Below are 22526 nucleotides of genomic sequence, written 5' to 3' on the forward strand. Positions count from 1 at the left end.
CCCATGTGATACTGATATCTTCGTGCATGTCTAGTTCTGGACCCACCTGACTGGAAACATTACGCAGTTGAAGCATAGGCGAACCTATGTTGGCCCAACGGTTGTCTTCGTCGAAAAATTATATTACGTATAAGGTAAAATATTATTTGTTATTGATTAAAAATAGACTTTGAACATCTTTGTATAACCCATTGACAAAAAATATTCAAAATTTAAATACACTATTGAATTTACTCGCTTTGCGACTAAGTTGAAGGCAGATTGGTAAATGAAAATCTAATTAAAGAGTGGACTATTACTTATTCATAAGTCAATAATAGGAGTAGTAAAGAAGCAGAAACATCATGAAGCCTATACAAAGCCACTTTGCAAGACTTCTATAGCTTGTGTGGCTTAGTCTTTTTTGACCAAAAATATTTATTTAGATAAAAAGTACTCTTTTCGTTTCAATTTAGATGCGCTAATTTGATTCAGTACGAAGTTAAAAAAAAAAAAAAATTTGAAACCTATGGTCTTAAAAATTTAAGGGGTAAAAGTTTTGTAGGGTCATGACATTTGTGTGGTTATAAAAGCTTCTCATTAAGGATAAAATGAAGAGTTTAAAGTTAAATTATTTTCAAATTTAGAAATATGTCATTTATTTTGGAACAAACTAAAAAGGAAAGTACTTCATCTAATTTGAAACAGAGGGAGTAATCTTTTTTAAAGTTAAGTTTTTAGAAGGGAAAAAAGTTCTTTTAAATAGAAGTAGAAACAATATTTGAGAAGTAGAACAAAGTAATTTTTTTTCAAAAGTATTCTTTAGAAAAATATTTTTGAGAAAAAATATTTAAAAATTCTAAAAGCTTGGTCAAACACTAATTGCTGCTAAAAATTATTTTTTAAATTAATTAGTCAAACATAAACTGTTATTTCTTTAATATTTTTTTAAAATACTTTTTAAAATAAGTTATTTTGAGGAGACGCAAACATGCTATAATGGTGCTTTAGTGGACGGCCAACCACCAAGTTTATTAGTCAAAGCTGATTTACTGCACTTTCCTCCAAAAGTTGCATTTCTCGAATTGCAAAGAACGTCCTCGAATGTTCAGTTAAGGAGGCAAAACTTTGGCTTCTTATTTCCCCGAGAGAAATAGAAGAGAAGGAAACTACTAAGGGGGCGTTTGGACATAAGAATTATAAAATTTCAGAAAAAAAGTAAAATCTTTTTTCAAGTGAAATGGTATTTGAAAATTAGAGTTGTGTTTGGATATGAATATAATTTTGGGTTGTTTTTAAAATTTTGTGAGTGATCTGAGTGAAAATTTTGAAAAATAACTTTTTGGAGTTTTTCAAATTTTCGAAAAATTTCAAAATTCATCTTTAAGTGAAAATTTAAAAATTTATGATCAAATACTGATTTCGAAAAAGTGAAAATTTTCTTATGTCCAAACAGGCTCTAAGAAAGTATAATTTAAGTTACGTACATTCTAGTTTAAATATTAATTACACTTTAAATAAGTTTAGTTTTTGTTGCAATACCATCAATAACATCATATCATGAATACGATTTCTTTTGTTGAGCATCTGCTTTGAAAGTTTTCTTTTTCGTGTTTGGATCGTACAAAAAGGAGAGAATATCAGGAATTCATAAAGTTTGTCTTTTTACTCCACAAATTTAATTCAACGAGAAAAAAATATTGAACAGTGCTCATTATGCATTGGTCTTTTTCACTCCCCATTCTCCGTGACAAAATGTTTTTAGTATTGTATACGATCGAAATAGATTTCGGCTTTCGTGCGTCTGATCGAGTTCGAAAGATAATCGATCGAAGTGAGACTTCGAGATGAGTTCCGAAGATGATACAAACAAACTTCGAACCCGAAGGGCCGATCAATGTCGAGTTTGATATCATTATCAAGCTCGAATCTATCAAAATAAAGTTATCAAGCTTATGATCCAGAGACCGACCAACATTGACCCCGAATCAATTCAAGGGTCCGAGTCAGAATCGAGCTCAAGCCAAGATCGAGAGCTCGAGCTCATAGACAAGAGCCGTTGCAATCCCATTAGAGGAGAGAATCTTGGTAGGAATTGCGGAAAAACTGATTTATCATGGGTCTCCCACTGAATATTTTTAATTATATCTAAAGTAAGATCCCTGTACTATAAAAGGGATAGTTATCATTTCCGTAGAGACAAGTTTTTGCTAACATTGTAATTCAAGCATCATATTCTCCTATAATGAAGAGTCGTTCTTTCAAGTTTCTTAATCTGATTCCACTTGTTTAGTCCAAAATTTTATCTTCTTTACAACCATGTCTATTTTGCATTCTTTGTAATCTATACTTGATATTTCTATTTATCCTTACGATTTATATTAAGCTACACCACATATCCTTAGAACTACGTACAAATTCAACTCTATTCGTTTTTCGGGTAAACAATTATATTAAATAGATTAACACAAATCTCCTTTTGCATTTGCGACAAGTCGACTGTACCACTTAACTATATGAAAAACATTTTTTTGTAATTTTACCATTTGTTATATTTTGAGAGCAATGCACATCGTTGTGATTAACAAATTGTATTGTATAAAAGCAATTTTAATTCATAATTAAAAGTAGATAGATTAATTAAATTTTTTCTTAAGGTAATTTAATACGTGAAATTCATCCAAACGAATGGTAAAACTAATATTTTTACAGTAAGAGAGTAAATTTGAACCATTTTTCTAATTAAGGTTATGACTTACTGAAAAGGGAGTTTAAAGGCCTCACATTACAGCCCACACAATCTTAACACTATGCAAATGTGAATATAGAATCCAGTTTAACTTCGGGAAACAGAGTTATCGGGAGGGAACAAAAGAAAAGAAGGTTGATTTTCATTACTGTTGTCTTTTACGGTTTTACCCCCTTTTACCCCAATAACCGTTGGGTAAAAGAAAATCGACTTCCCAAAAAGTTAAAAAAACTCATTGCAGCTTTAATTTTCACTCACAAGTCACAATCCTCTCCTCCTCCTTAACACACCTCTCTCCGTTCGATCCCACTCGCCGTCCGGCGATGTCGACGAAGAGACGGAGAGTTCCACCGGTTCTATGGAGGTTGTTCCACAACCGTGCACGTACTCTAGGACATACAATTTTATCTCTAGTTCCTTCAAAAACGTCGGCGAATTGCCTCTGCAAGGGTCGCCAGTGCCTCGGATGCGTCGGCGAAAATGGCGCCACGTTATTTCTGATCAGGGAAAAGGATCCAGATGATTATCGGACGCTTCTCAACAAATGCTTCGTTGTCCTCTCCGATAGCACGCCTCCTCTCCGCGTGTACGATCCTCACTGCCGCTGGTCCCACCTTGAGGTATCCGTTCTTTTTATATCAGTTTTAATGTGATTGTTGTTGTGAAAAGTATGCATTTGGAAACAAAATTAAGAATAAAAGGAAGTCGTCGGACTTTGGCGGGAAAATTTAGATATTCAATTTTTTTGGCGGGAACTGTTCCTCTTGTGAGTTTTTCTTTTTCTTTTTTAGGTATAATATTATATGGTTGTTCCTTGCTGTTACAATTGTTCTTCATTATTCTTTGTTTTCTGAGCTGAAATTTTGATAAGGTCTCTGTCACATGGGTGTTTATGTGAATTGTTTTGAAATGATTCTCTAGAAAACATATGGAATAGTAGATACTGTAAGGTGAAAATATTATGTTTAAATATAAATTAAGTAAAAAGCAACATGGTTGACACACAAAAAGCAAAATATGATGATCTTCTCGGCTGAGTATAAACCTGTGAAGTGATTAGAAATGGCTGAAATGTACAGTTAAGCTAAGATCTGCTGGTTTGCTTACTAGAGGCTAAATGATTAACAGAGCTCGAATGCTAAAGTTGTCTTGCATATTACATGAGTGACAAACTCGGCAGAACCCTGAGAGTATGCTTTTTGCAGGGTGGTTCATGTGTTCGGTCTCGCAAATAGCTAGTACTCAGCATTTACGTGATGATCCAATGTTATTGTTTCAGCAGTTTAATGGGGATAAGATTCATGTATATGCATATCTAGCCTTAAGATCAGTTCCTTCCTAGGATCATTTCATCCTTGTGCTTGGACTAACTACATTCATGTTTTTCCTCTACCCAAATCAGCGCAAAAGTTCCTTTTGTTAGTATATTACTAAGATGATTCTCGTTTACATTATAGACGAATCTTTTATCTGATTACAGCATTAATTGATTCTTGAAGTCGAACCAGTTTCAAATGTCAGATGGAGCTGTTTGCCACTTTTATGTTGGCAAAGGGAAGAATATGGAATGTAGAATGACAGCCCCGGAAAAAGAATCAGTTTGACATGCTAAATATGAATGCACTCTGTAACAGTTTCAAATAGTTTTATGCTGAAAGTTGTGACTGTTGGTGCATATTTATGAGTGCGTTTGATTGTTTGGTCTTTTCCCTTTTTTGTTTTTTTTCATGCATATTGTTTACCCCAAAATTGGGTAACAATTAAATTTGTACGCGGCTTTAATGATATGTGTTTTAATTCAAACAATTAAGAATATCAGATAAATGAGTTAGAGATGAAATAAACGTTCAAACCAATTGCAATGTTATGGCCAAGCCTGAGCTTAGTCTGACCAATGACCTCGTCCTCGGTTGGACCCCGGTTCAAGCCCGGTCGTGATTCGTGAATGAAGAACAGAACAAATGAGCAAAAACTGTAACAATAGCTAAAAGGCAGTAGATAAACTTGTATTGCTTTGATTTGCGTGTTACAATGTGTCGGAAGAAAAGAAAAACCTCCTATTTATATAGTAGGAGAGTTTCAGTCCTAATAGAAGTTTAAAAAAGGTAATAATCTTCCTTTCCCGATAGTTGTTGATCCACAATCGACATCAAGCAAAATTCGCGCCGTGACATCTAGTTGAGGGCGAGTATCACGGCCCTCTATCCGCCATGCACAACCGTTCATCGTGTCTCTCGAGGTATATGACTTATACTTGGCCCGAGGTGCGTTGTTTTACCGCATTCGATGACGGATACATCGTTCGCTCTTCCTTGATTTTGATACGAAGGGTCTCGGACCTCGATTACAATCTCGTGGATCGGTGCTCTCCCTCCATTTTCTCGTCGAAAAATCGGGGTAGATATATCCCTCGATTTTACCTGTACACAGATAGTCCCCTCGCTTTCCAGAGAGTAGGTTTACCGAAACGACGGGAAGCAATTAATGGACCCCGGTTCCTTCGTACGTTACAACCGAAATGACGGGTCAACGAAACGTCCCCTCAGTCGCGTCGTTCCGACTTCAGACACGTGTCAGCCGCCGGTTGACTGTCCTTGAATGCGAAATGTCACGCATTGATTATTCTTCCTCTATAAAAGTTCCGACCCTTTTTCACTTCTTTCAGTTTCTGATTCCAAATATTCACCTCGAATTCTCTAATTGTCTTTAACTCTTTCAAATCTTTATACATTGCTCCCTAAACCTTCATATCTTCATCTTCAATCCTCATACATTCTCTTTGGATCTTCAACCCATACCTTCACACCTTCATCTCATCTTCAAATCTTCATATTTTTTCTTCAAACCTTCATATTTCCCAGATTACGATGGCCAAAACTTCCAAGTCTGTGGCTTAACAAACTGCTCCTTCATCTTCCCAACCGGCCACAAACGCCGATGTGGCCATTCCCGAGGTAGCTCAGGAGCCCCCCTTGAAGAGCTTCATAACCAGGGGCTGCTCCATTGGGAACGATTTTACGTCGAGAAGGCCTTTAGTCAATAGGACCCAAGGCGAGGGAGCATGGAGGTACATATGCTCCGTTACTGAGGAAACACTGCCCACAGTCCGAGTGGACTGTAACTGGGAAGGCAAGGATGTGGTCGTCCTCCGGCCCAACGACGACATCACTACTCACATGGAGGGGTGCTTAACTGTTTACACTTACTCCTTCACGCTCGCCCGGTGGACCCCATAGTCCTTGACTTCTGCAAAAGGTACGGGGTGTGCCTTGGAAAAATCCACCCGTCCTTTTGGAGGATCGTGATCCTCTTACAACACTTCGTGAACAACACCGGGAAAGGAATATTATTACCTTTTTTAGACTTCTATTAGAACTGAATCAAAGCAATACAAGTTTATTTTCTGCCTTTTAGCTATTGTTATAGTTTTTGCTCATTTGTTCTGTTCTTCATTCACGACCGGGGGTCCAATCGAGGACGAGGTCATTGGTCAGTCTAAGCTCAGGCTTGGCCATACCATTGCAATTGGTTTAAACGTTTATTTCATCTCTAACTCATTTATCTGATATTCTTAATTGTTCGTGTTGAATTAAACCACATATCCTTAAAACTGCGTACAAATTTAATTGTTACCCAATTTTGGGGTAAACAATACACTTGGCTTGTATCTATTAGAATTCTTCTTGCCTCCTGATGCATTGGTCATTCAACTGGGGAGAACATGTGGCCCATAGTTCAAAGTTTAACAGCCAATTGAAATAATAGATATCTAAGGAGGAAGCTTTAGAGACATCTCAAATATTGCACTTTTTTCCAAGTCCTTGACAATTAACATTGTGTGATCTATGTCAACTTGCTAGGTTCTTAACAAGTTTAGACATGTGTAATTATCTAAGAGATGGATCCGATAGAAGGCCTCAAACCTTGAAATCTTGCCTAGAAAAACAAACTATATGGATGTGAAAAACAGGAGTTACTGCAATAAAATAAAGTTTTTCCATGTCTGCCATACACTCGTTGCATCCTATACTTGGATGTGTACGCATGTTTCTTTTTCTTTCAATTTTTTTTTGCATTTGACCTATGATTAGCACCTATGTGGGACTGTACTTGTGCAGTATATAGGCATCAATTATATCATAATGTGTGTATACAGCTTTAAAGGATACTCTAGACTGAAATGCACTAAAACTTTCTTAATTTCTAGATTCATATTGATGCTTATATCTTCGAATATGGTTCCCATGATATGCATGAATTAATATGGGATGAGTTACTTTATGGTGCAAGGGTGCAAAATATGCTATGTTGGTAATTCATATTGTTTTTGAAACATGCTATCTTTTGATTAATGCTTCAATTAGCTCATCTTAATGTATATTTTTACCAATCAAATAAATCAAATTAGCTCATCTTAACGTGAAGACCTGGAACTCTTCATCCATGTGACATTTGTTTGAAGATGATTAGTAGTTTGTAAATAATATGGATGACAACTCTATAATTGTATGATGCTTAAAGTGTTAGTATCATTGTTATATCCTTCTTTGCATTTAAGATCTCTCAGTTTTTGTATTTCAATACTGCTACTCTAGTAGACTGGTAGGAATTATATATATACTGCAATAGAAACAACTGTATAGTACCATAAATTTAACTTGAATTATATTAAAGATATCATTCTTTTTGTTTGAATTCAGATTGATAATCTTTTACATGCTTGCTATTTCAGCTTGTTAGGAGGACAATAGAAATGACAATAATCGAGCAACCCAACAACGTTATATGTTCTGGTTATGATAAGGTGACAGCAGTGCCTTTTTTCAAGCTGATTATCTTTGTCTGCATTTTTCATTTCTACAATACAAATTAAGTTCCCAATCCCAAGATTGCAGCTCTGCTTTCTTAATTGAGGTTTAGTCAAAAAGGATTTGTTTAAGTTAGTTTGAATTCATTTAAAAAAGGGGAGTAGCCAGGTAAGTAAACAAGCTGCATAAAGAATATTTCTGTAAAGATAGTCTGTAATGATTGTTATGCCTTTTCTCCCCTTCAAGGTGGCAGTGATTTGTAATCTGATTTCAACTGTTCTTCTATTATTTCCTAATTTCTTTTGCTTGATGATTACTTTAAAGCTGTTTTTTCGTATCTGATAGATGAGCCGCTTCAGTGACATAGTAGAGCTTTTGACATCACCAGCATGGAGCCTTCTCCTTAAAAGGGTGTGTAAAATATTAGCTTCTCGGGTGTACTCTAATATTTTCTTGTGTTGTGGTAGGCAAGTAAACTTTAATGTACTTTGACAACCTGCAGATTGGGGATGTTCTCATGGTTTATTTACTAAAGAACACTTCAATATTTTTTCGACTCCCTCGAAACAAACACCGTCAGGTGGCTGGAGTTCCCATCTGTGACTTACGCCGAAAATCTCTCCTGCATGTATCTGCCACTACCTATAAGCCTTCATTACTTCATCCTGGTAACTAGTTTCAGAAACTTGTTCTTTTGAGGGGCTTTGAATTTGATTAAGTTCAAATTTCTCTTCATATATACTCAACATACTTCAGTGTAGTAGATCTGAGTGCGACATTGTTTGAATTATTGTGAAAGTTTATTGCTACTCCCAGAATCTAGGAAAAAGAGAAGTGTAGATGAAGTTTACTCATCAATGAGGAAAAAGATGTGCATTAGGTTTGTGTCCTGACGTCGTTACTGTAAATTCTGCTAGCTGGATTGGCTGCAATTGTAGGGATTATATTTTCCATGCCCTGTTGCTGCAGGAAAAATTGTGCTGCGGAGAAGTTATCGACGGAAACTACAAAATGTAGTGACGTGCTTCCATCTAGGGAAGGCCAATTTTACTCAATTACACATACTTCCTTGTGTGGAAAACGTAAAAGACAGTATAAATGGCAGCGTCAAAGGAAGCGTAAGCAGTTGAAGGCTCAAGAAAAATATTCCTTAATCCCTTGTATGAATTCCAACACTAAGGACAATTGGCTGGGAGACCAGAATTGTGATGTAAGCTCAAATTCAATGCTTCTTCTTGAAAAGGTGATTTTGCGAAACTTACACTGCCTTTATCAACTTTGATCCTATAGTCTTGCTTGTGATCTTCTTCGCCCACCCAATGGCCCTGTTTCCATCTGATGCATATGCTAATAAAGAAATCACCAACTGGTAAAATGCCTCAGAATGTTGCAGGTGAAGGTTTTCAATCATAAAATAATTAAATGCATTTTCAGTTTCTTCTAGCAAAAGAATGGACTTTTATGTCAAGATGAGAGGCACTGGGATGATTCAATCCTACTTATTTTTGGGATGCAAAATGGTGTGTGCTGGAACGGGTCATCCTTAAGCCCATTTTATCCAAGGGACCAATATTGTTAAGGCTAGTGAATAACTTACTATTGTTAATTGGTTCTGACTAAACTTCATAGTCTCAAACAGTTTTATTACTTTGTAGATTTACCTTGCATAATTTCTCAAAATAAATGAGAACCGTGCAAAATTAGATTTATTCAATTTTATAATACATGAGCATTTTGATAATTGTGTCTCACTGTCTTATCTGAATATTTATTCAGAACTAACCAAACATATGATAAGATTATTATGAGGACATGCCATTGTACGGACTCCTGAGTTGTATCCCATGTTAACTAAACACAGATGGATGTTATTTGAGAGTTCTTTATCTGGGGAGGTTCTCTTGAGATGACTTATCCTCCTTTATGCAGTCTGAATATAAACAAGCACATAAAGGATAATAGAAATCAAAAAGCAACTTTGTAAAAGAATGTAATCGTTTGTATCCCTTACCATGACCAATTGGGGTTAAAAATTGCATGCTTATGTTTCCACATTTTGTAAACTGTTTAATGTGAAAGCTGGCAAAAGGCCCTCAAAATTGAAATTCAGCTTACACCTAAACAAGTCTGCTTAGCGCAATCCTTAAGGATCTTCCCTGTCATTGTCAGTCTTACCACACATGTTGCATCTAGGAAATGAACAGCTGCTTTTTGTTCTAAGGGCTAAAGGTGAGAACATAGAGAAGAATGCTAATAGAAGATGAAAAATGAACAAGAACAAAAAAAGAAATAAGTTATTGATTTGTCAGAAAAAAAAGAAGAAATAAGGTACTCAAAAGTGTAACAATCGTAACTAGTGCTGATGTGATGCAAGAGTACTTTCCTAGTGTAAGTAACTTCTATCTGAGTTGGGCTTTTCCTTATCAGTAGATTCAGAATTCTTAAACTTCTCAAGGAAGAGGCTCGAAAGTGCTGAATGTATTCACAAATAATTCAGCTATACATACATCTACATATTTTGGATTAGTAAAATGTTTGTCTTTTTCTTGTCAACAGAAAAATACTTGGTGCTCTTGTTGTTTGGTCTTTCAAACAATCCCAGGGGTCAAAAAGGAAGTTCAAATTAACAGGCAAACCATCTTCTACAAGTTGGAAAGTTTTCCTTCTGTGTTCCCATCCAAGCGTATCCTTCTACTTTGCCCCCATCCTAATCTTGCTTGGCATTATGGTTCACTTTCATTGCTAATATCAATATTAAGAAAGGACTGGAGTTCCACTTTTATTCATAAACGTTTTGCAACCTTTTGCCACTTAGATTTCACTCCCTTTTGGTTTAGAGAGGAGTTTACTGTTCTCTTATTTCCTAGCCAATCCAGGAAAATGGAAGAACTAAAATAGAAACGGACTGTTGTTGGCCTCTGCATCACCACCTTTGGAGGAAACTTTGTTGACTAACTCAAGAACACTCAGACATCATGAATTCGCTGAAGCCAGACTCTTCTGGAGCAAATAGACTCTTCAAGGAAATTTTTGGATCTCTTGGTGTAAATGTCACTACTCAGATAGCTTCTTGCACGCACAGCAGCAACTGTACTTTTATCAGATCCACTTGTCTGTAAGCAACAGTTTTCCCTTGTTCTTAGTTGATCATCATCTATGTTTATTCCTCATCTTTGAAGTTTCTTACCCAAGGATGATTATCTCATGTGGTTACTTTGGTCGTTCCTCATGTACTTAAGGCATGCCTCTCAGATGATGGTGCAGATAATCCATTTCAAATATACTCTGAAAAATATGTTTTGAAATTGCAAATCTCCATTTTCTTTTTCTCTCAGGCAGTCTAAATTTTCTGAAATCAGGAATTTTCCCCTTCTCCTGTTTCCATATTCTTAGTGTGTTCGAGCATAAAGTATCTGCACTTAAGGGACTAGTGATTTGCATGAATTCGGAATTATTATGGATGGCCGACATAAACATAATTACTGGTCAGATAAAGATATATACTGTTATGAAGCTTGATAAAGTAGTCAAACATTGGGTTGTTTGCCAAGAAAGTGGTAGAATCAAGTTGTAGAAGCTGCTCTTTTGCTATTTGTTTCTTGAAAGAGAAAGGCTAGCACGTATATTAGTCTCACCTGAGAGATTCCAGATCTTTGTTATAATGTTGTTTGACTTGTACACAAGTAAATGGTAATGCTGTAGGAGCTCAAAGTGTATTTAGATATATAGGGGGTTGCTGGGACTAGTTTATCAGAAAATTCTTTTGTCAATAATTTTGTATTATCAATGCGTTGTCACCATTAGTTCACATTTGATTGGGTTATTTGAGAGCTTTCCTGCTGCTAGTGTCCTGGAGCTGGGTTGCCGGGACTAGTTTATCAGAAATTTCTTTTGTCTATAATTTTGTATTGTTGCGTTGTCACCATTAGTTCACATTTGATTGGGTTATTTGAGAGCTTCCTGCTGCTAATGTCCTGGAGCTTGCTACCTCCCACCTGCACAAATATCGGGTAACTCTATCCACCAAGTCTTGGACATATGTGAGGAAATCACCTAGTGTTTTTGCCTATTATGGAATTTGAATTTGAGACCTCATGGTTCTCAACCCACTTCATTGACCACTAGGCCACATCCTTGGGTTCCGTCGTGAAGCTTTACAATTCTCATTCTGTTGACTTCATTTTGTTCATTTTAGGCCCCTTAACTCTTTGATTGACTTCAATTTGCTAATTCCTTGACTGAAGTAACCATTGGATGGGTTTTCCGGTGGTGAGTCTCTCAAATTCACTTTCGGACGATTTGCCATGTTCTGCGCTATTATCTCTACTTTCTTTTCGCTGTGAAAGTGTGGATGACTTAGTTGTTTATCCTAAAAAAATTGATCATGGTACATGTCTTGCACTATTTTTTTTGTTCATTCGACATTGTATTTTTTTGGGAAGGAGTGAATTCTTAAACTTATTTTGCTTAATTCTCTTTTCTAACACTATTTGTAAACATCTAAACCTGTTTTGCTTAGTCTCTTCTCTATCACATTTGGTTGACGTAGATACCATTCAATTATTAAGTTGCTGAAAACTCTCATCCGAAAGCTCACCATTGCCAACACGTAAGGCTGTTGGAAAAGCACTGTTCTACTCCATCATTGGATCAATGTACCGAAAGTATTATTGCAACTATCTTGGAGGTTAGTCTTTGTTAAACTTGTTCAAGCTTCAGTTCACCCTCTTCTTGTTTCTGGTCCTTCTGAGGTATAAAAAGATTTGAAAAGAAAGAAAATTAGTCATTATTTGCCAGTACTCTCCACCATTTTGAAATGCGTAGTTGTCCAAGTTAAATTGTTGACCAGGGCTTCAAACCCAACAAGTACTAATCTTTTATAAGATGTTGACACCTAAGATTTATTAACTAAGCTACAATTAATTATTGAAATTTTGGATATTTTCAATTTGTGAGCCATGATTTTGCCTATTTCAATCTATTATTGCTATCTAGCAGAAGAATGTGGCTCATATGACCTCTTCGGTAGTGGTACTTTTATCTGACATGACCACTTGCACCTTAGTGAAAAACCGATGGATGGTCCTACTCAGTTGTCTGTAAATAGCATTTCCAGATATGGATATTGAAAGTGATGTTCTTAACTATTTGGGATCAGAGACACGAAACTGAAGCAAGTATACTTGCAAAAGGTTGTGCTGAAAGTGGATTAGCTCACAATGACATCGAGTCCGAAAGTTGCAGCACAACTCCAGAATCACAACCCTCTCTGTTGGAGCCAACCAAGTGTTATTGTATGAAGAAGCAGGTTGTATCATTTATTTGGGCTGTTTGTCGAAGTATAGTGCCCATAAATTTACTGGGGACTCCTTCTAATTGGAGAGTTCTAACAAAGAATATTTCCAAGCTTGTTAAGCTACGAAGGTTTGAGAAGTTCACGCTCAAGCAGAGCATGAGGAAAATTAAACTATCTAGGTATCATCTACTCTCAGATCAGTACTCCTTACTGAAACATAAAGTACTAGAGCACTGGATATTTTGGTTCTTTTCTTCAATTGTTGTGCCACTGGTTCAAGCTAACTTTTACGTAACTGAAGCTGAGCATGAGAAACAAGATATATTTTATTATCGCAAGCCTACGTGGGAGAACATTATTTCCAAATTTGTGACTTTCTTGAGAGATCAAGGTTATCAAGAATTAAATGTTGCATCTGTCAAGAAAATAATATGGAATAGATCATTTGGTTTCTCAAAAGTTCGACTTTGTCCAAAAGGAAAGGGGGTAAGAATGCTGGCAAACCTTAAAGCATCGGCAAAGTTGCCTGTGAATCCTCCTATGCAATCCAAAGGTCTGAGAAAAGTAGGTGTTGGTAGAAATGTTAAATGTTACAATTACAAATCTGTTAATGAAGTCCTCAAAGATTTGCACTTGGTGCTCAAACGTATAGTAGTAAATGAACCAGAGAGGTTGGGTTCATCTGTATTTGACTACAATGATGCATATAAAAGGCTTCTCCCTTTCTTATCACTCCTGCAGAGTGGTTTTTCTGTCAAACCTGGAGTTTTCATCATTGTATCAGACGTTGAAAAAGCTTTTGACTCTGTAGACCAAGATAAGCTACTGAGTGTGCTGGATGATCTCAATTTGGAGGAAGAATATTTTTTAAGCAAAGTTGTTCAAGTTGTGTGCACTAAGAAATCATTGCGGATACCACAAAACTGGACATTAGTGAGTAAAGCGAATGCCCCTGACTCTGCTAATGCCAGGTCTTGTCTTCCCACTGGCTCATTGCATGGCATTCTTGTGAAGCAACAGGTAGGATGTTTTGAACTGCTTTAGGGTAAACACATCTACATGTACATTTCATGGCCTTCTTTTGGCTCCTTTCACTTGTATGTGGTTTCTTAATTTCTTGGAACTGATGTATTTGTTTGAAGGCAAATGTACTTTTTACTAGAATGTTGTACTGCCTTAGGATTAGATCTACATGCACATTTCATAGTCTTCTCTTGGCTTCTTTCACTTACATGTGTTTCTGTTTCATAATTCCTTGGCACTGATTGAATTTGTTTAAAGGCACAAATACTATTTACATTCCATTGTTGATGACAACTTTGTACATATTATAATTTGCATTTACAAAATATATTCTGCAAATCGAAGAAACACATGATGGGATGACAGAACAACCAAGTAAGGCAGTGTAAATCAACATGAAGGTTTGAAGTTAAATAGTCATGAAAATTGCACGTTGGTATAGGTATCCAAGGTTAATAATCTATGAAGAACTGGGGTGGGGTGGGTGAACCGGGGGGGGGGGTAGGTGGAGGCAGATCAACCAAAGTTCTACTCCTCCTAGAAAGGGAAATGAATCATTCTGTCTGATCTTTCAGTTAGTTTAAGGCCCCATCAACCAAAGAACAAATCAGAAAATAGCAGTTTGACAAACAACTTATATCATTCAGTTAAACATGACCTGGTATTTATGTTTTAAGCCTAGGCCCCATCAACCAAAGAACAAATCAGAAAATAGCAGTTTGACAAATAACTTATATCATTCAGTTAAACATGACCTGGTATTTATGCTTTAAGAACCTTACTTACAAGAAGTGGCTATAATAAAATCTAAATTACTTAATCTTCCAGGTGCAAGGCAGAAAAGTAAGAAAAGAACAGCTTCAAAGTGATTTGAAGGAGCACATAAAGCGCAATGTGCTGCGGTTAGGTAGCAATTTTTTCTTGCAATCTGTTGGTATACCTCAAGGGAGTGTTTTGTCCTCTATGCTCTGCTCTTTGTATTTAGGACATCTCGAGAAGTCAGTAATATTTCCATTCCTTGACAAAGCTTGTGAACCTGCCCCTGGATTTCCTTCAGAGGGATGTTTTCTTGATGATACAGCTTCAAGATGTGCTCACCTCGAAATGCGTAAACCTAGCTATCTGTTACTTAGATTTATTGATGACTTGCTTTTCATCTCAACCTCAAAGGAACAGGCTTCTAGGTTCTTCTCACGGTTGCAGAGAGGGTTTCGAGCCTACAACTGCGACATGAACAAAAAGAAATTTGGAATGAACTTTCAGATAAACACTATACCAGATCTGAGATCGGATAGATTGTATGTGGTTGAAGATGGAACCTCATTTCTTCGGTGGAGTGGACTATTTATCAACTGCTCAACGTTGGAAATTCAGGCAGATTACACGAGGTCAGCTATCTTCCTAGCAACATGGCATCACTTGTGGATTTCATATAAGCTGTTATTTTGTTTTTTCTGGTGCTTCTTAACGTTTATATCATGATAAAGGGGAGTTACTACCATGCCTAGTCGATCGAAATGGTTGTCGCAACCACCATTTTATTTAGCATACTTGGAATTAAACTTAATTTATTTGGCTATCAATTAGTCATTAAAACTTGTTAACTTAATGTTTAGGAAGTTAGGCAATTGGCAATATCTCCCTCTGCATGATTGTTTGTACTCTCCTTTCTAACTGATTTTCTCAATGCTCAAGGAATTTGATTTAATCAGTAGATATTTGTTGATGTGATCCTTTTTCTAGCAGGTATTTGAATTTCCCACTGAGTTCAACCCTCACTGTTGGCTGGCTAAATAAACCAGGCCGTGACTTAAAGGTTAAGCTGTGCGGTTATCTGAGACCGAAATGCCATCCTATATTCTATGATTCTAACATAAACTCAGCAGCTGTGGTCAGACTCAACATTTATCAAGCTTTTCTTTTGTGTGCCATGAAGTTCCATTGCTACATCTCTGATTTATCAAGCATATGTAGATTCAGCACCAAATTTTATGCAGATGCTTTGGGAAAATCATTGAGGTATGAAACATTTAGTACATCATCATTGGTGCGATTTGGTGCTCTTTATATACTGGTGGTGGATCTAAATTGGAACACAGCCTCTTCAATTATTTTAAATCTCAGCTCTGCTAGAGTTCTAAATGAAAGGGGTTGGGGGCAAGGGAGAGTGCATCAGTATTTACATTCTTAATCTTATTGTACTCCTGTTATTGTTGACATCATGCTGCTTTGCTTTTAACTCATTTTTCTCACTAGGTATATGAAAAAGCTCATCAAGAGGAGGATGTTCTCCTTCAAAACTGGTTCAGATTGTCGTCCAATTCTTGAATTGGGGAAAGGTGAAATCGAATGGCTCGGATTAACTGCCTATATTCGTGTGTTGAAGAGGAAACAATCAAGATATAAGGAGTTGTTACGTGTATTAGATTCTAAGCTCATAGCGCTTGGTAAGCAAGAAAGTACATTATCAGTACTACAAGAAGCCACAAATGATAAGCGTTCCTCTATACTATGGAAGATTAAGTATTGACAACAGTAGGAAACATACCTGTGTTGATTAACTCTTTTCCATTCTGTCCACAGTGTTCTGTGATGAAAAAAGAAGGTTGTAAATTCTTTTAAGCTTCAGTCTGGAGCCTTCTAAAATGAGCTTGACATCAAAAACTAAACCATGTCGTTCTCCTGATATATTTTGAAAGCTATTTATACAGACTGCTATGTTGGCAATGGTATTTTAAAGCGATACTATTAAGATCATATACGTAATGGTCCTCGTTTAAATTGCTCCTTGAATTCATTATAATCACTCATTTTTTTGGCATAATCAATGTCACAAGTAAAACTTCAAAATTAAGCAAAAGCGTAATATATAATCTTTTTGGTTGAAAAAAGCTTGCCTCTTTTTGTTTTGTTTTGCTCTCCTATATTGTTTTATTGAGCTGATTGCTTCTAACTTTAATCCCTATGTCGACTTCTACTTATTTATAACTGTCTTCATTTCCTCCACATTGCTCACAAAACAGAGAGCTAAAAATGGTGCAATCAAGAATTCTCTGTCAAACGATGATTGATGTTGGGCATATTTCGATATGTGTTGATGTTACTTTACCCATGTTTTAACCGCTTTTTGATGCTATTTGATCCTTAAAATGCCCAACATGGTTTAATTATTGGTTTTATGACTAATTGAGTTGTGTATGATGAATTAGGGTATTTGGAGTGCAAAAATATGAAGAAAAGGTGCTCTAGGTAGAAGAAGAGGGATTGGATGCGTCGATCCAATCTAGAGAAAAAAATCAGATTTCATGCATCCTTAGCAGTGAAGTCGGCCCATAGCATCCACCCTAGCATGCGAAGCTGAGAAGTGGAGGACGAGGTGGATGCGACGCATCCACCCCAGCATCAATCCATGTAGCCAAGTCGGATTAGGAATAGGAAAACTTTGACCCACGACTTTTGTACGCAATATATAAGCTAAAGACGCCTCTTTTAGGGCATCTAACAGATTGGGAAGAGGGAAAAAGCCACGACAAAGCTGGGAAACCACGAAATTTATTTTGAGTTCTTATTTTTCCTTCTTTTATTGATTCTTATCCACTCTTGTGAATTATTTGATGATTGCATGAACATGAGTGGCTAAGAACACTATTATTCTAGGGTCATGGGCGATATATGAATGTTGATGTTTGAAGTTTAATTTGACAAAGTTTATCATATTGGGTTGTTTATTTAATTCTGTTTTTAATTAATTTGCTGAGTAGTTAACAGTGAATTACTATCTACGAATCTAGAGTTGAACTCGAAAGTGGGAATTCTAGATTGTATATAGAATTAAATAGAGCAAGTTCTTGAATCCGGACATCGGGGAACGGATTCGCAATTAGGATAGAAATAAACCTAATTATCTTGCTCGGTTGAAATACAGGAAGTGTAAATGCATTCGTGTTAATCTTAATTCCATAGACATATAGGTATTAAGTTAGCTTAAATAGGCGAGTAAGGACTCGACAGATTCTTATAAGTAATATCAACCCTGTCAATCAACAATCCAGATAAATCAATTAGTTATTTTAAGCTAAGAATGCAACATGATTGTTAGTTAACCCCCTCGAATATTATCTCCCATTGATTGTTATTTAAAACTATTTAAGTGTTGTGTTGATTTCTAGTATTTCATTAATTGATAGTTTTTAGGTAGTAAATTAGACAATTATCTATTTTATAAGAAATCGCTTGAATCGATAAGCTATTTGAGTTTGAATTAGTCAAAAATTAATCATAAGTCTTCGTGGGAACGATACTTTATTCACTACTCTATTACTTGACGACCATGTATACTTGCGTGAGTGTGTTTGGTCGCAACAAGTTTTTGGCGCCGTTGCCGGGGACTTAGAAATTAGCTACTTGACTGAGTTAAGCTTTTATTACTTATTTGTTCAAGTTTTAATTTTCAGTTTGCCTTGTTTGTATTAACGCAGGATCTTCTCTTGAATGCGGAGGAGTAGAAGTACAAACAACCTCCTTCCTTTTGATCCAAAAATTGAACGAATACTTCATAGAGTGAGGAGGGAAGTCGAAGCTAGAACGAGAATAGAAAGAGAGTTGGACATCGTAGTTCAACCACAACCAATAGAGATGGCAGGTAATGAGGAGCGTTCGGTGATAGAAGCCGCAAGACCCAATCTTGCTAATATGACTCAGGCTATCGTGAAGCCTGATATCACGGGGCATTTTGAACTCAGACAGTACATGGTACAGCTGATTCAGTCCACAGGGCAATATGTGGGTCTATCTCATGAAGACCCGCAGAGGCACATTCAGAACTTCTTGGAAATTACGGACACTTACAATTATCCGAACGTTTCTAAGGACTATGTCAAGCTGACACTATTTCCCTTTTCATTATTGGGGGAAGCTAAGGAATGGTTGCAAAAGGAGCCCGCGAACTCAATCCACACTTGGGATGATTTAGCAAGGAAATTCCTAATCAAGTTTTTCCCTACTAAGAAGACAAAATCGCTGAGGAGCCAAATTCTTGGGTTCCAACAACGGGATGGCGAGACACTTCGTCAAGCTTGGGAAAGATACAAGAAGCTACTCAGAGACTGCCCGCATCATTGTCAGACTGATGAGATATTGGGTCACACTTTTGTTGATGGGCTAGACGAGGCATCAAAGATGAATCTTGATTCAGCGTGTGGGGGTAGTTGCATGGCGAGGCCGTATAGTGAAATACAACTCTTGCTAAATAACTTCACTGCTAATGACCATAATTGACAAGGAGATGGGGACTCAAGAAGAGCAATTAAACAGAAGGCAGCCGGGGTGATTGAGCTTGATGACTTCTCAGCCATGAGAGCAGATATTGCAAAGCTGGCAAATTAGATGAACAGAATGACAATGCAACAAACACAACAGATGCAACATGTACAACAAATGTTTATTTGCTGCGAACTATGTGGTGACAGTCATATGAGTGACATGTGCCCCACGAATCCTGAATCTATATACTATGCGGGGCAACAAAACAGAGGTCCGATGAAACAGCATGCACAATATGGGAATACTTACAATCCAAATTGGAGGAATCATCCTAACTTCTCATGGGGCGGAAATCAACAGAATCAGTATATGCCTCAAGGAAATTTCAATCAGCCTCAGAAGCCACCCCAACAAACAGAAGAGAGTACGAATGACTTGCTAAAAAACTTGTTGCTTGACAATCAACAGCTCAGGACCGATTTTAGAAATCTTGAGAGGCAAATGGAGCAGTTAGCAGCAAATCAAAATACTAGACCTACATGCTCTCTTCCCAGTAATACAGAGAAGAACCCTCAAGTTAATGCAGCTACACTCAGAAACGGGAGGGAACTAGAGTAAGTGCCAAAGAAGAGAAAGGACAAACCTATACCTGAGGGGGAGCTGACCCCTAAGGCAATACACGAGTCAAGAAAAATGATGCAAGTTCAGAGTCAGTGGAGGTTGCAAGGCCACCACCACCTTTCCCCCAGAGATTGCAGAAAAAGAATAACGATCGCATGTTCAACAAATTTCTCTCTATGTTGAGTCAGGTTCAATTAAATATTCCATTGGTGGATGTACTTCGTGAAATTCCAAAGTATGCTAAGTACATAAAAGATATAGTGGCTCACAAGAGGAAATTGATTGAGTTCGAGACAGTTGCACTTACTGAGGAGTGCATTTCAAGGGTCCAAAACAAGCTCCCTCAAAAGCTTAAGGATCCTGGCAGTTCACCATCCCGGTGCGAATCGGTAATATTGACGTGGGTCGTGCTCTTTGTGATTTGGGGGCGAGCATAAATCTGATGCCATTGTCCTTGTTTAAGCAATTAGGTTTGGGAGCTCCAAGACCAACTACTGTGATGTTGCAATTAGCTGATAAGTCGATAGCCTACCCTGAAAGAGTGATTGAAGATGTGTTGCTGCAAATTGGGAAATTTATCTTCCCAGTTGACTTCATTATTCTAGATTTTGAGGCTGATGAACAAGTTCCAATCATATTGGGACGACCTCTCTTGGCTATTGGTGATGCAATAATTAAAGTGCGAGAAGGGAAAATGATTATGAGGGTGGACAATGAGGAATCAGTCTTCAATGTCTACAAAGCAATCCAACTTCCCCGCCACTATGAGGAGCTCTCTATGATATCTGTTATGGAGGTGGATGAGCAACTTCTTGATACGAGTGTATATCTAGACGACTCTCTAGAAAAAGCAATCATGTTATTTGATAGATGATTGATGATGAGGTTGAGGAGATGATGCATATCCTAGATGCATCATGTGCTTACATGCAAGGAATACACCCGTTTGAGCCCCTGAATAGGCCAAGTGGTCCCCCTCCAAAGCCGTCAATTGAAGAAGCTCCAAAATTAGAGCTTAAACCCCTACCCCCTCACCTTCAATATGCTTATTTGGGTAGTTCTGACACTTTACCTGTTATTGTTTCTTCTCACTTGTCTAAATTGCAGGAAGAAAAACTATTGAGGGTGCTACGTGAGCACAAGCGAGCAATTGGGTGGACAATGTCTGACATTAAAGGCATTAGTCCAGCTTTCTGCATGCATAAAATCCTCATGGAGGACGGACACAAGCCAAGGGTAGAGCAAAAACGCCGACTAAATCCAATCATGAAAGAGGTAGTAAGAAAAGAAATGATTAAGTGGCTTGATGCAGGTATTGTATTTCCAATCTCTGATAGAAAATGGGTAAGCCCAGTTCAATGCGTGCCGAAGAAAGGGGGGATGACTGTAGTAGTTAATGAAAGCAATGACTTAATTCCTACAAGAACTGTCACGGGATGGAGAATTTGCATAGATTATAGAAAATTGAACAATGCTACCCGGAAAAACCACTTTCCCCTCCCCTTTATTGACCAAATGCTTGATAGGTTAGCTGGCCAGGAATACTACTGTTTCCTGGACGGTTATTCGGGGTATAATCAGATTGCTATAGCCCCAGAGGACCAAGAGAAAACTACATTTACGTGTCCTTATGGCACGTATGCGTTCAAGAGAATGCCCTTTGGTCTTTGTAATGCACCTGCGACTTTTCAAAGGTGTATGATGGCTATTTTTACTGACATGGTTGAAAGATTTGTAGAAGTGTTCATGGATGATTTTTCTGTGTTTGGATGTTCTTTTGATAATTGTTTAATGAACCTTGATAAAGTGCTTGCTAGGTGTAAAGAGACGAACTTGGTGCTAAACTGGGAAAAGTGCCATTTTATGGTACGTGAAGGTATAGTTTTGGGGCACAAAGTATCCAAAAGTGGTTTGCAGGTGGACAAAGCGAAGGTGGAGGCGATTGAAAAATTTCCCCCACCGACATCCGTTAAAGGCATTCGCAGTTTCTTGGGCCATGCAGGTTTTTATCATCGTTTCATTAAAGATTTTTCGAAAATTTCTTCTCCTTTGTGCAGGCTTCTTGAGAAAGATGTGCCCTTCAAGTTTGATGATGCATGTCTGAGAGCATTTAAGGAGCTGAAGGGAAGGTTGGTGACTGCACCAATTATCATTGGCCCAGATTGGGCGCAATCATTTGAGTTGATGTGCGATGCAAGTGACATAGCAATCGGAGCTGTTTTGGGGCAAAGGAGAGATAAAATCTTTCACTCCATTTATTATGCGAGCAAAACTATGAATCCAGCTCAGATGAATTATACAGTTACTGAAAAGGAGTTGCTTGCAGTGGTGTGGGCGTTTGACAAGTTCAGATCCTATCTAGTGGGAACTAAAGTCATCGTTTACACAGATCATTCAGCTATCAGATACTTGTTTGAAAAGAAAGACGCCAAGCCGAGGCTGATTCGTGGGGTCCTCCTCTTGCAAGAATTTGACTTAGAGGTCCGAGATCGAAAAGGGACAGAAAATCAAGTGGCTGATCACTTGTCCAGATTAGAAAGTCGGAACCATGTAGCTGAAGGAGGGTCAATCAAAGAAATATTTCCTGATGAGCAGCTATTAGCAGTCACCTCAGGTGAAGCCCCATAATATGCAGATTATGTGAATTTTATTGCAAGTGGGGTGACGCCATTAGAATTGACACCTGACAATAGAAGAAGATTCTTACATGATGTGAGACTCTACATGTGGGATGAGCCATTCTTATATAGGTAGTGCGCGAATCAGTTGGTGCGAAGGTGTGTTCCTG

The 22526-nt window shown here is 37.4% G+C and overlaps 1 protein-coding gene across 1 annotated transcript; it reads left to right on the plus strand.

Moving 5' to 3' along the window:
- Positions 1-2784: 2784 nt before the first annotated feature.
- On the plus strand, positions 2785-16587 carry LOC107759516 (telomerase reverse transcriptase-like). The gene is given in 14 exon segments (XM_016577480.2): positions 2785-3348; positions 7461-7532; positions 7882-7947; positions 8039-8204; positions 8353-8416; positions 8506-8779; positions 10093-10219; positions 10507-10651; positions 12086-12126; positions 12129-12223; positions 12695-13852; positions 14684-15243; positions 15602-15874; positions 16112-16587. Coding segments are annotated over 14 exon segments (3612 nt in total). The 5' UTR covers positions 2785-3051; the 3' UTR covers positions 16386-16587.
- The last annotated feature ends 5939 nt before the right edge of the window (positions 16588-22526 follow it).

This window comes from Nicotiana tabacum, chromosome 19, assembly GCF_000715075.1.
Source record: "Nicotiana tabacum cultivar K326 chromosome 19, ASM71507v2, whole genome shotgun sequence".
NCBI lineage: Eukaryota > Viridiplantae > Streptophyta > Magnoliopsida > Solanales > Solanaceae > Nicotiana > Nicotiana tabacum.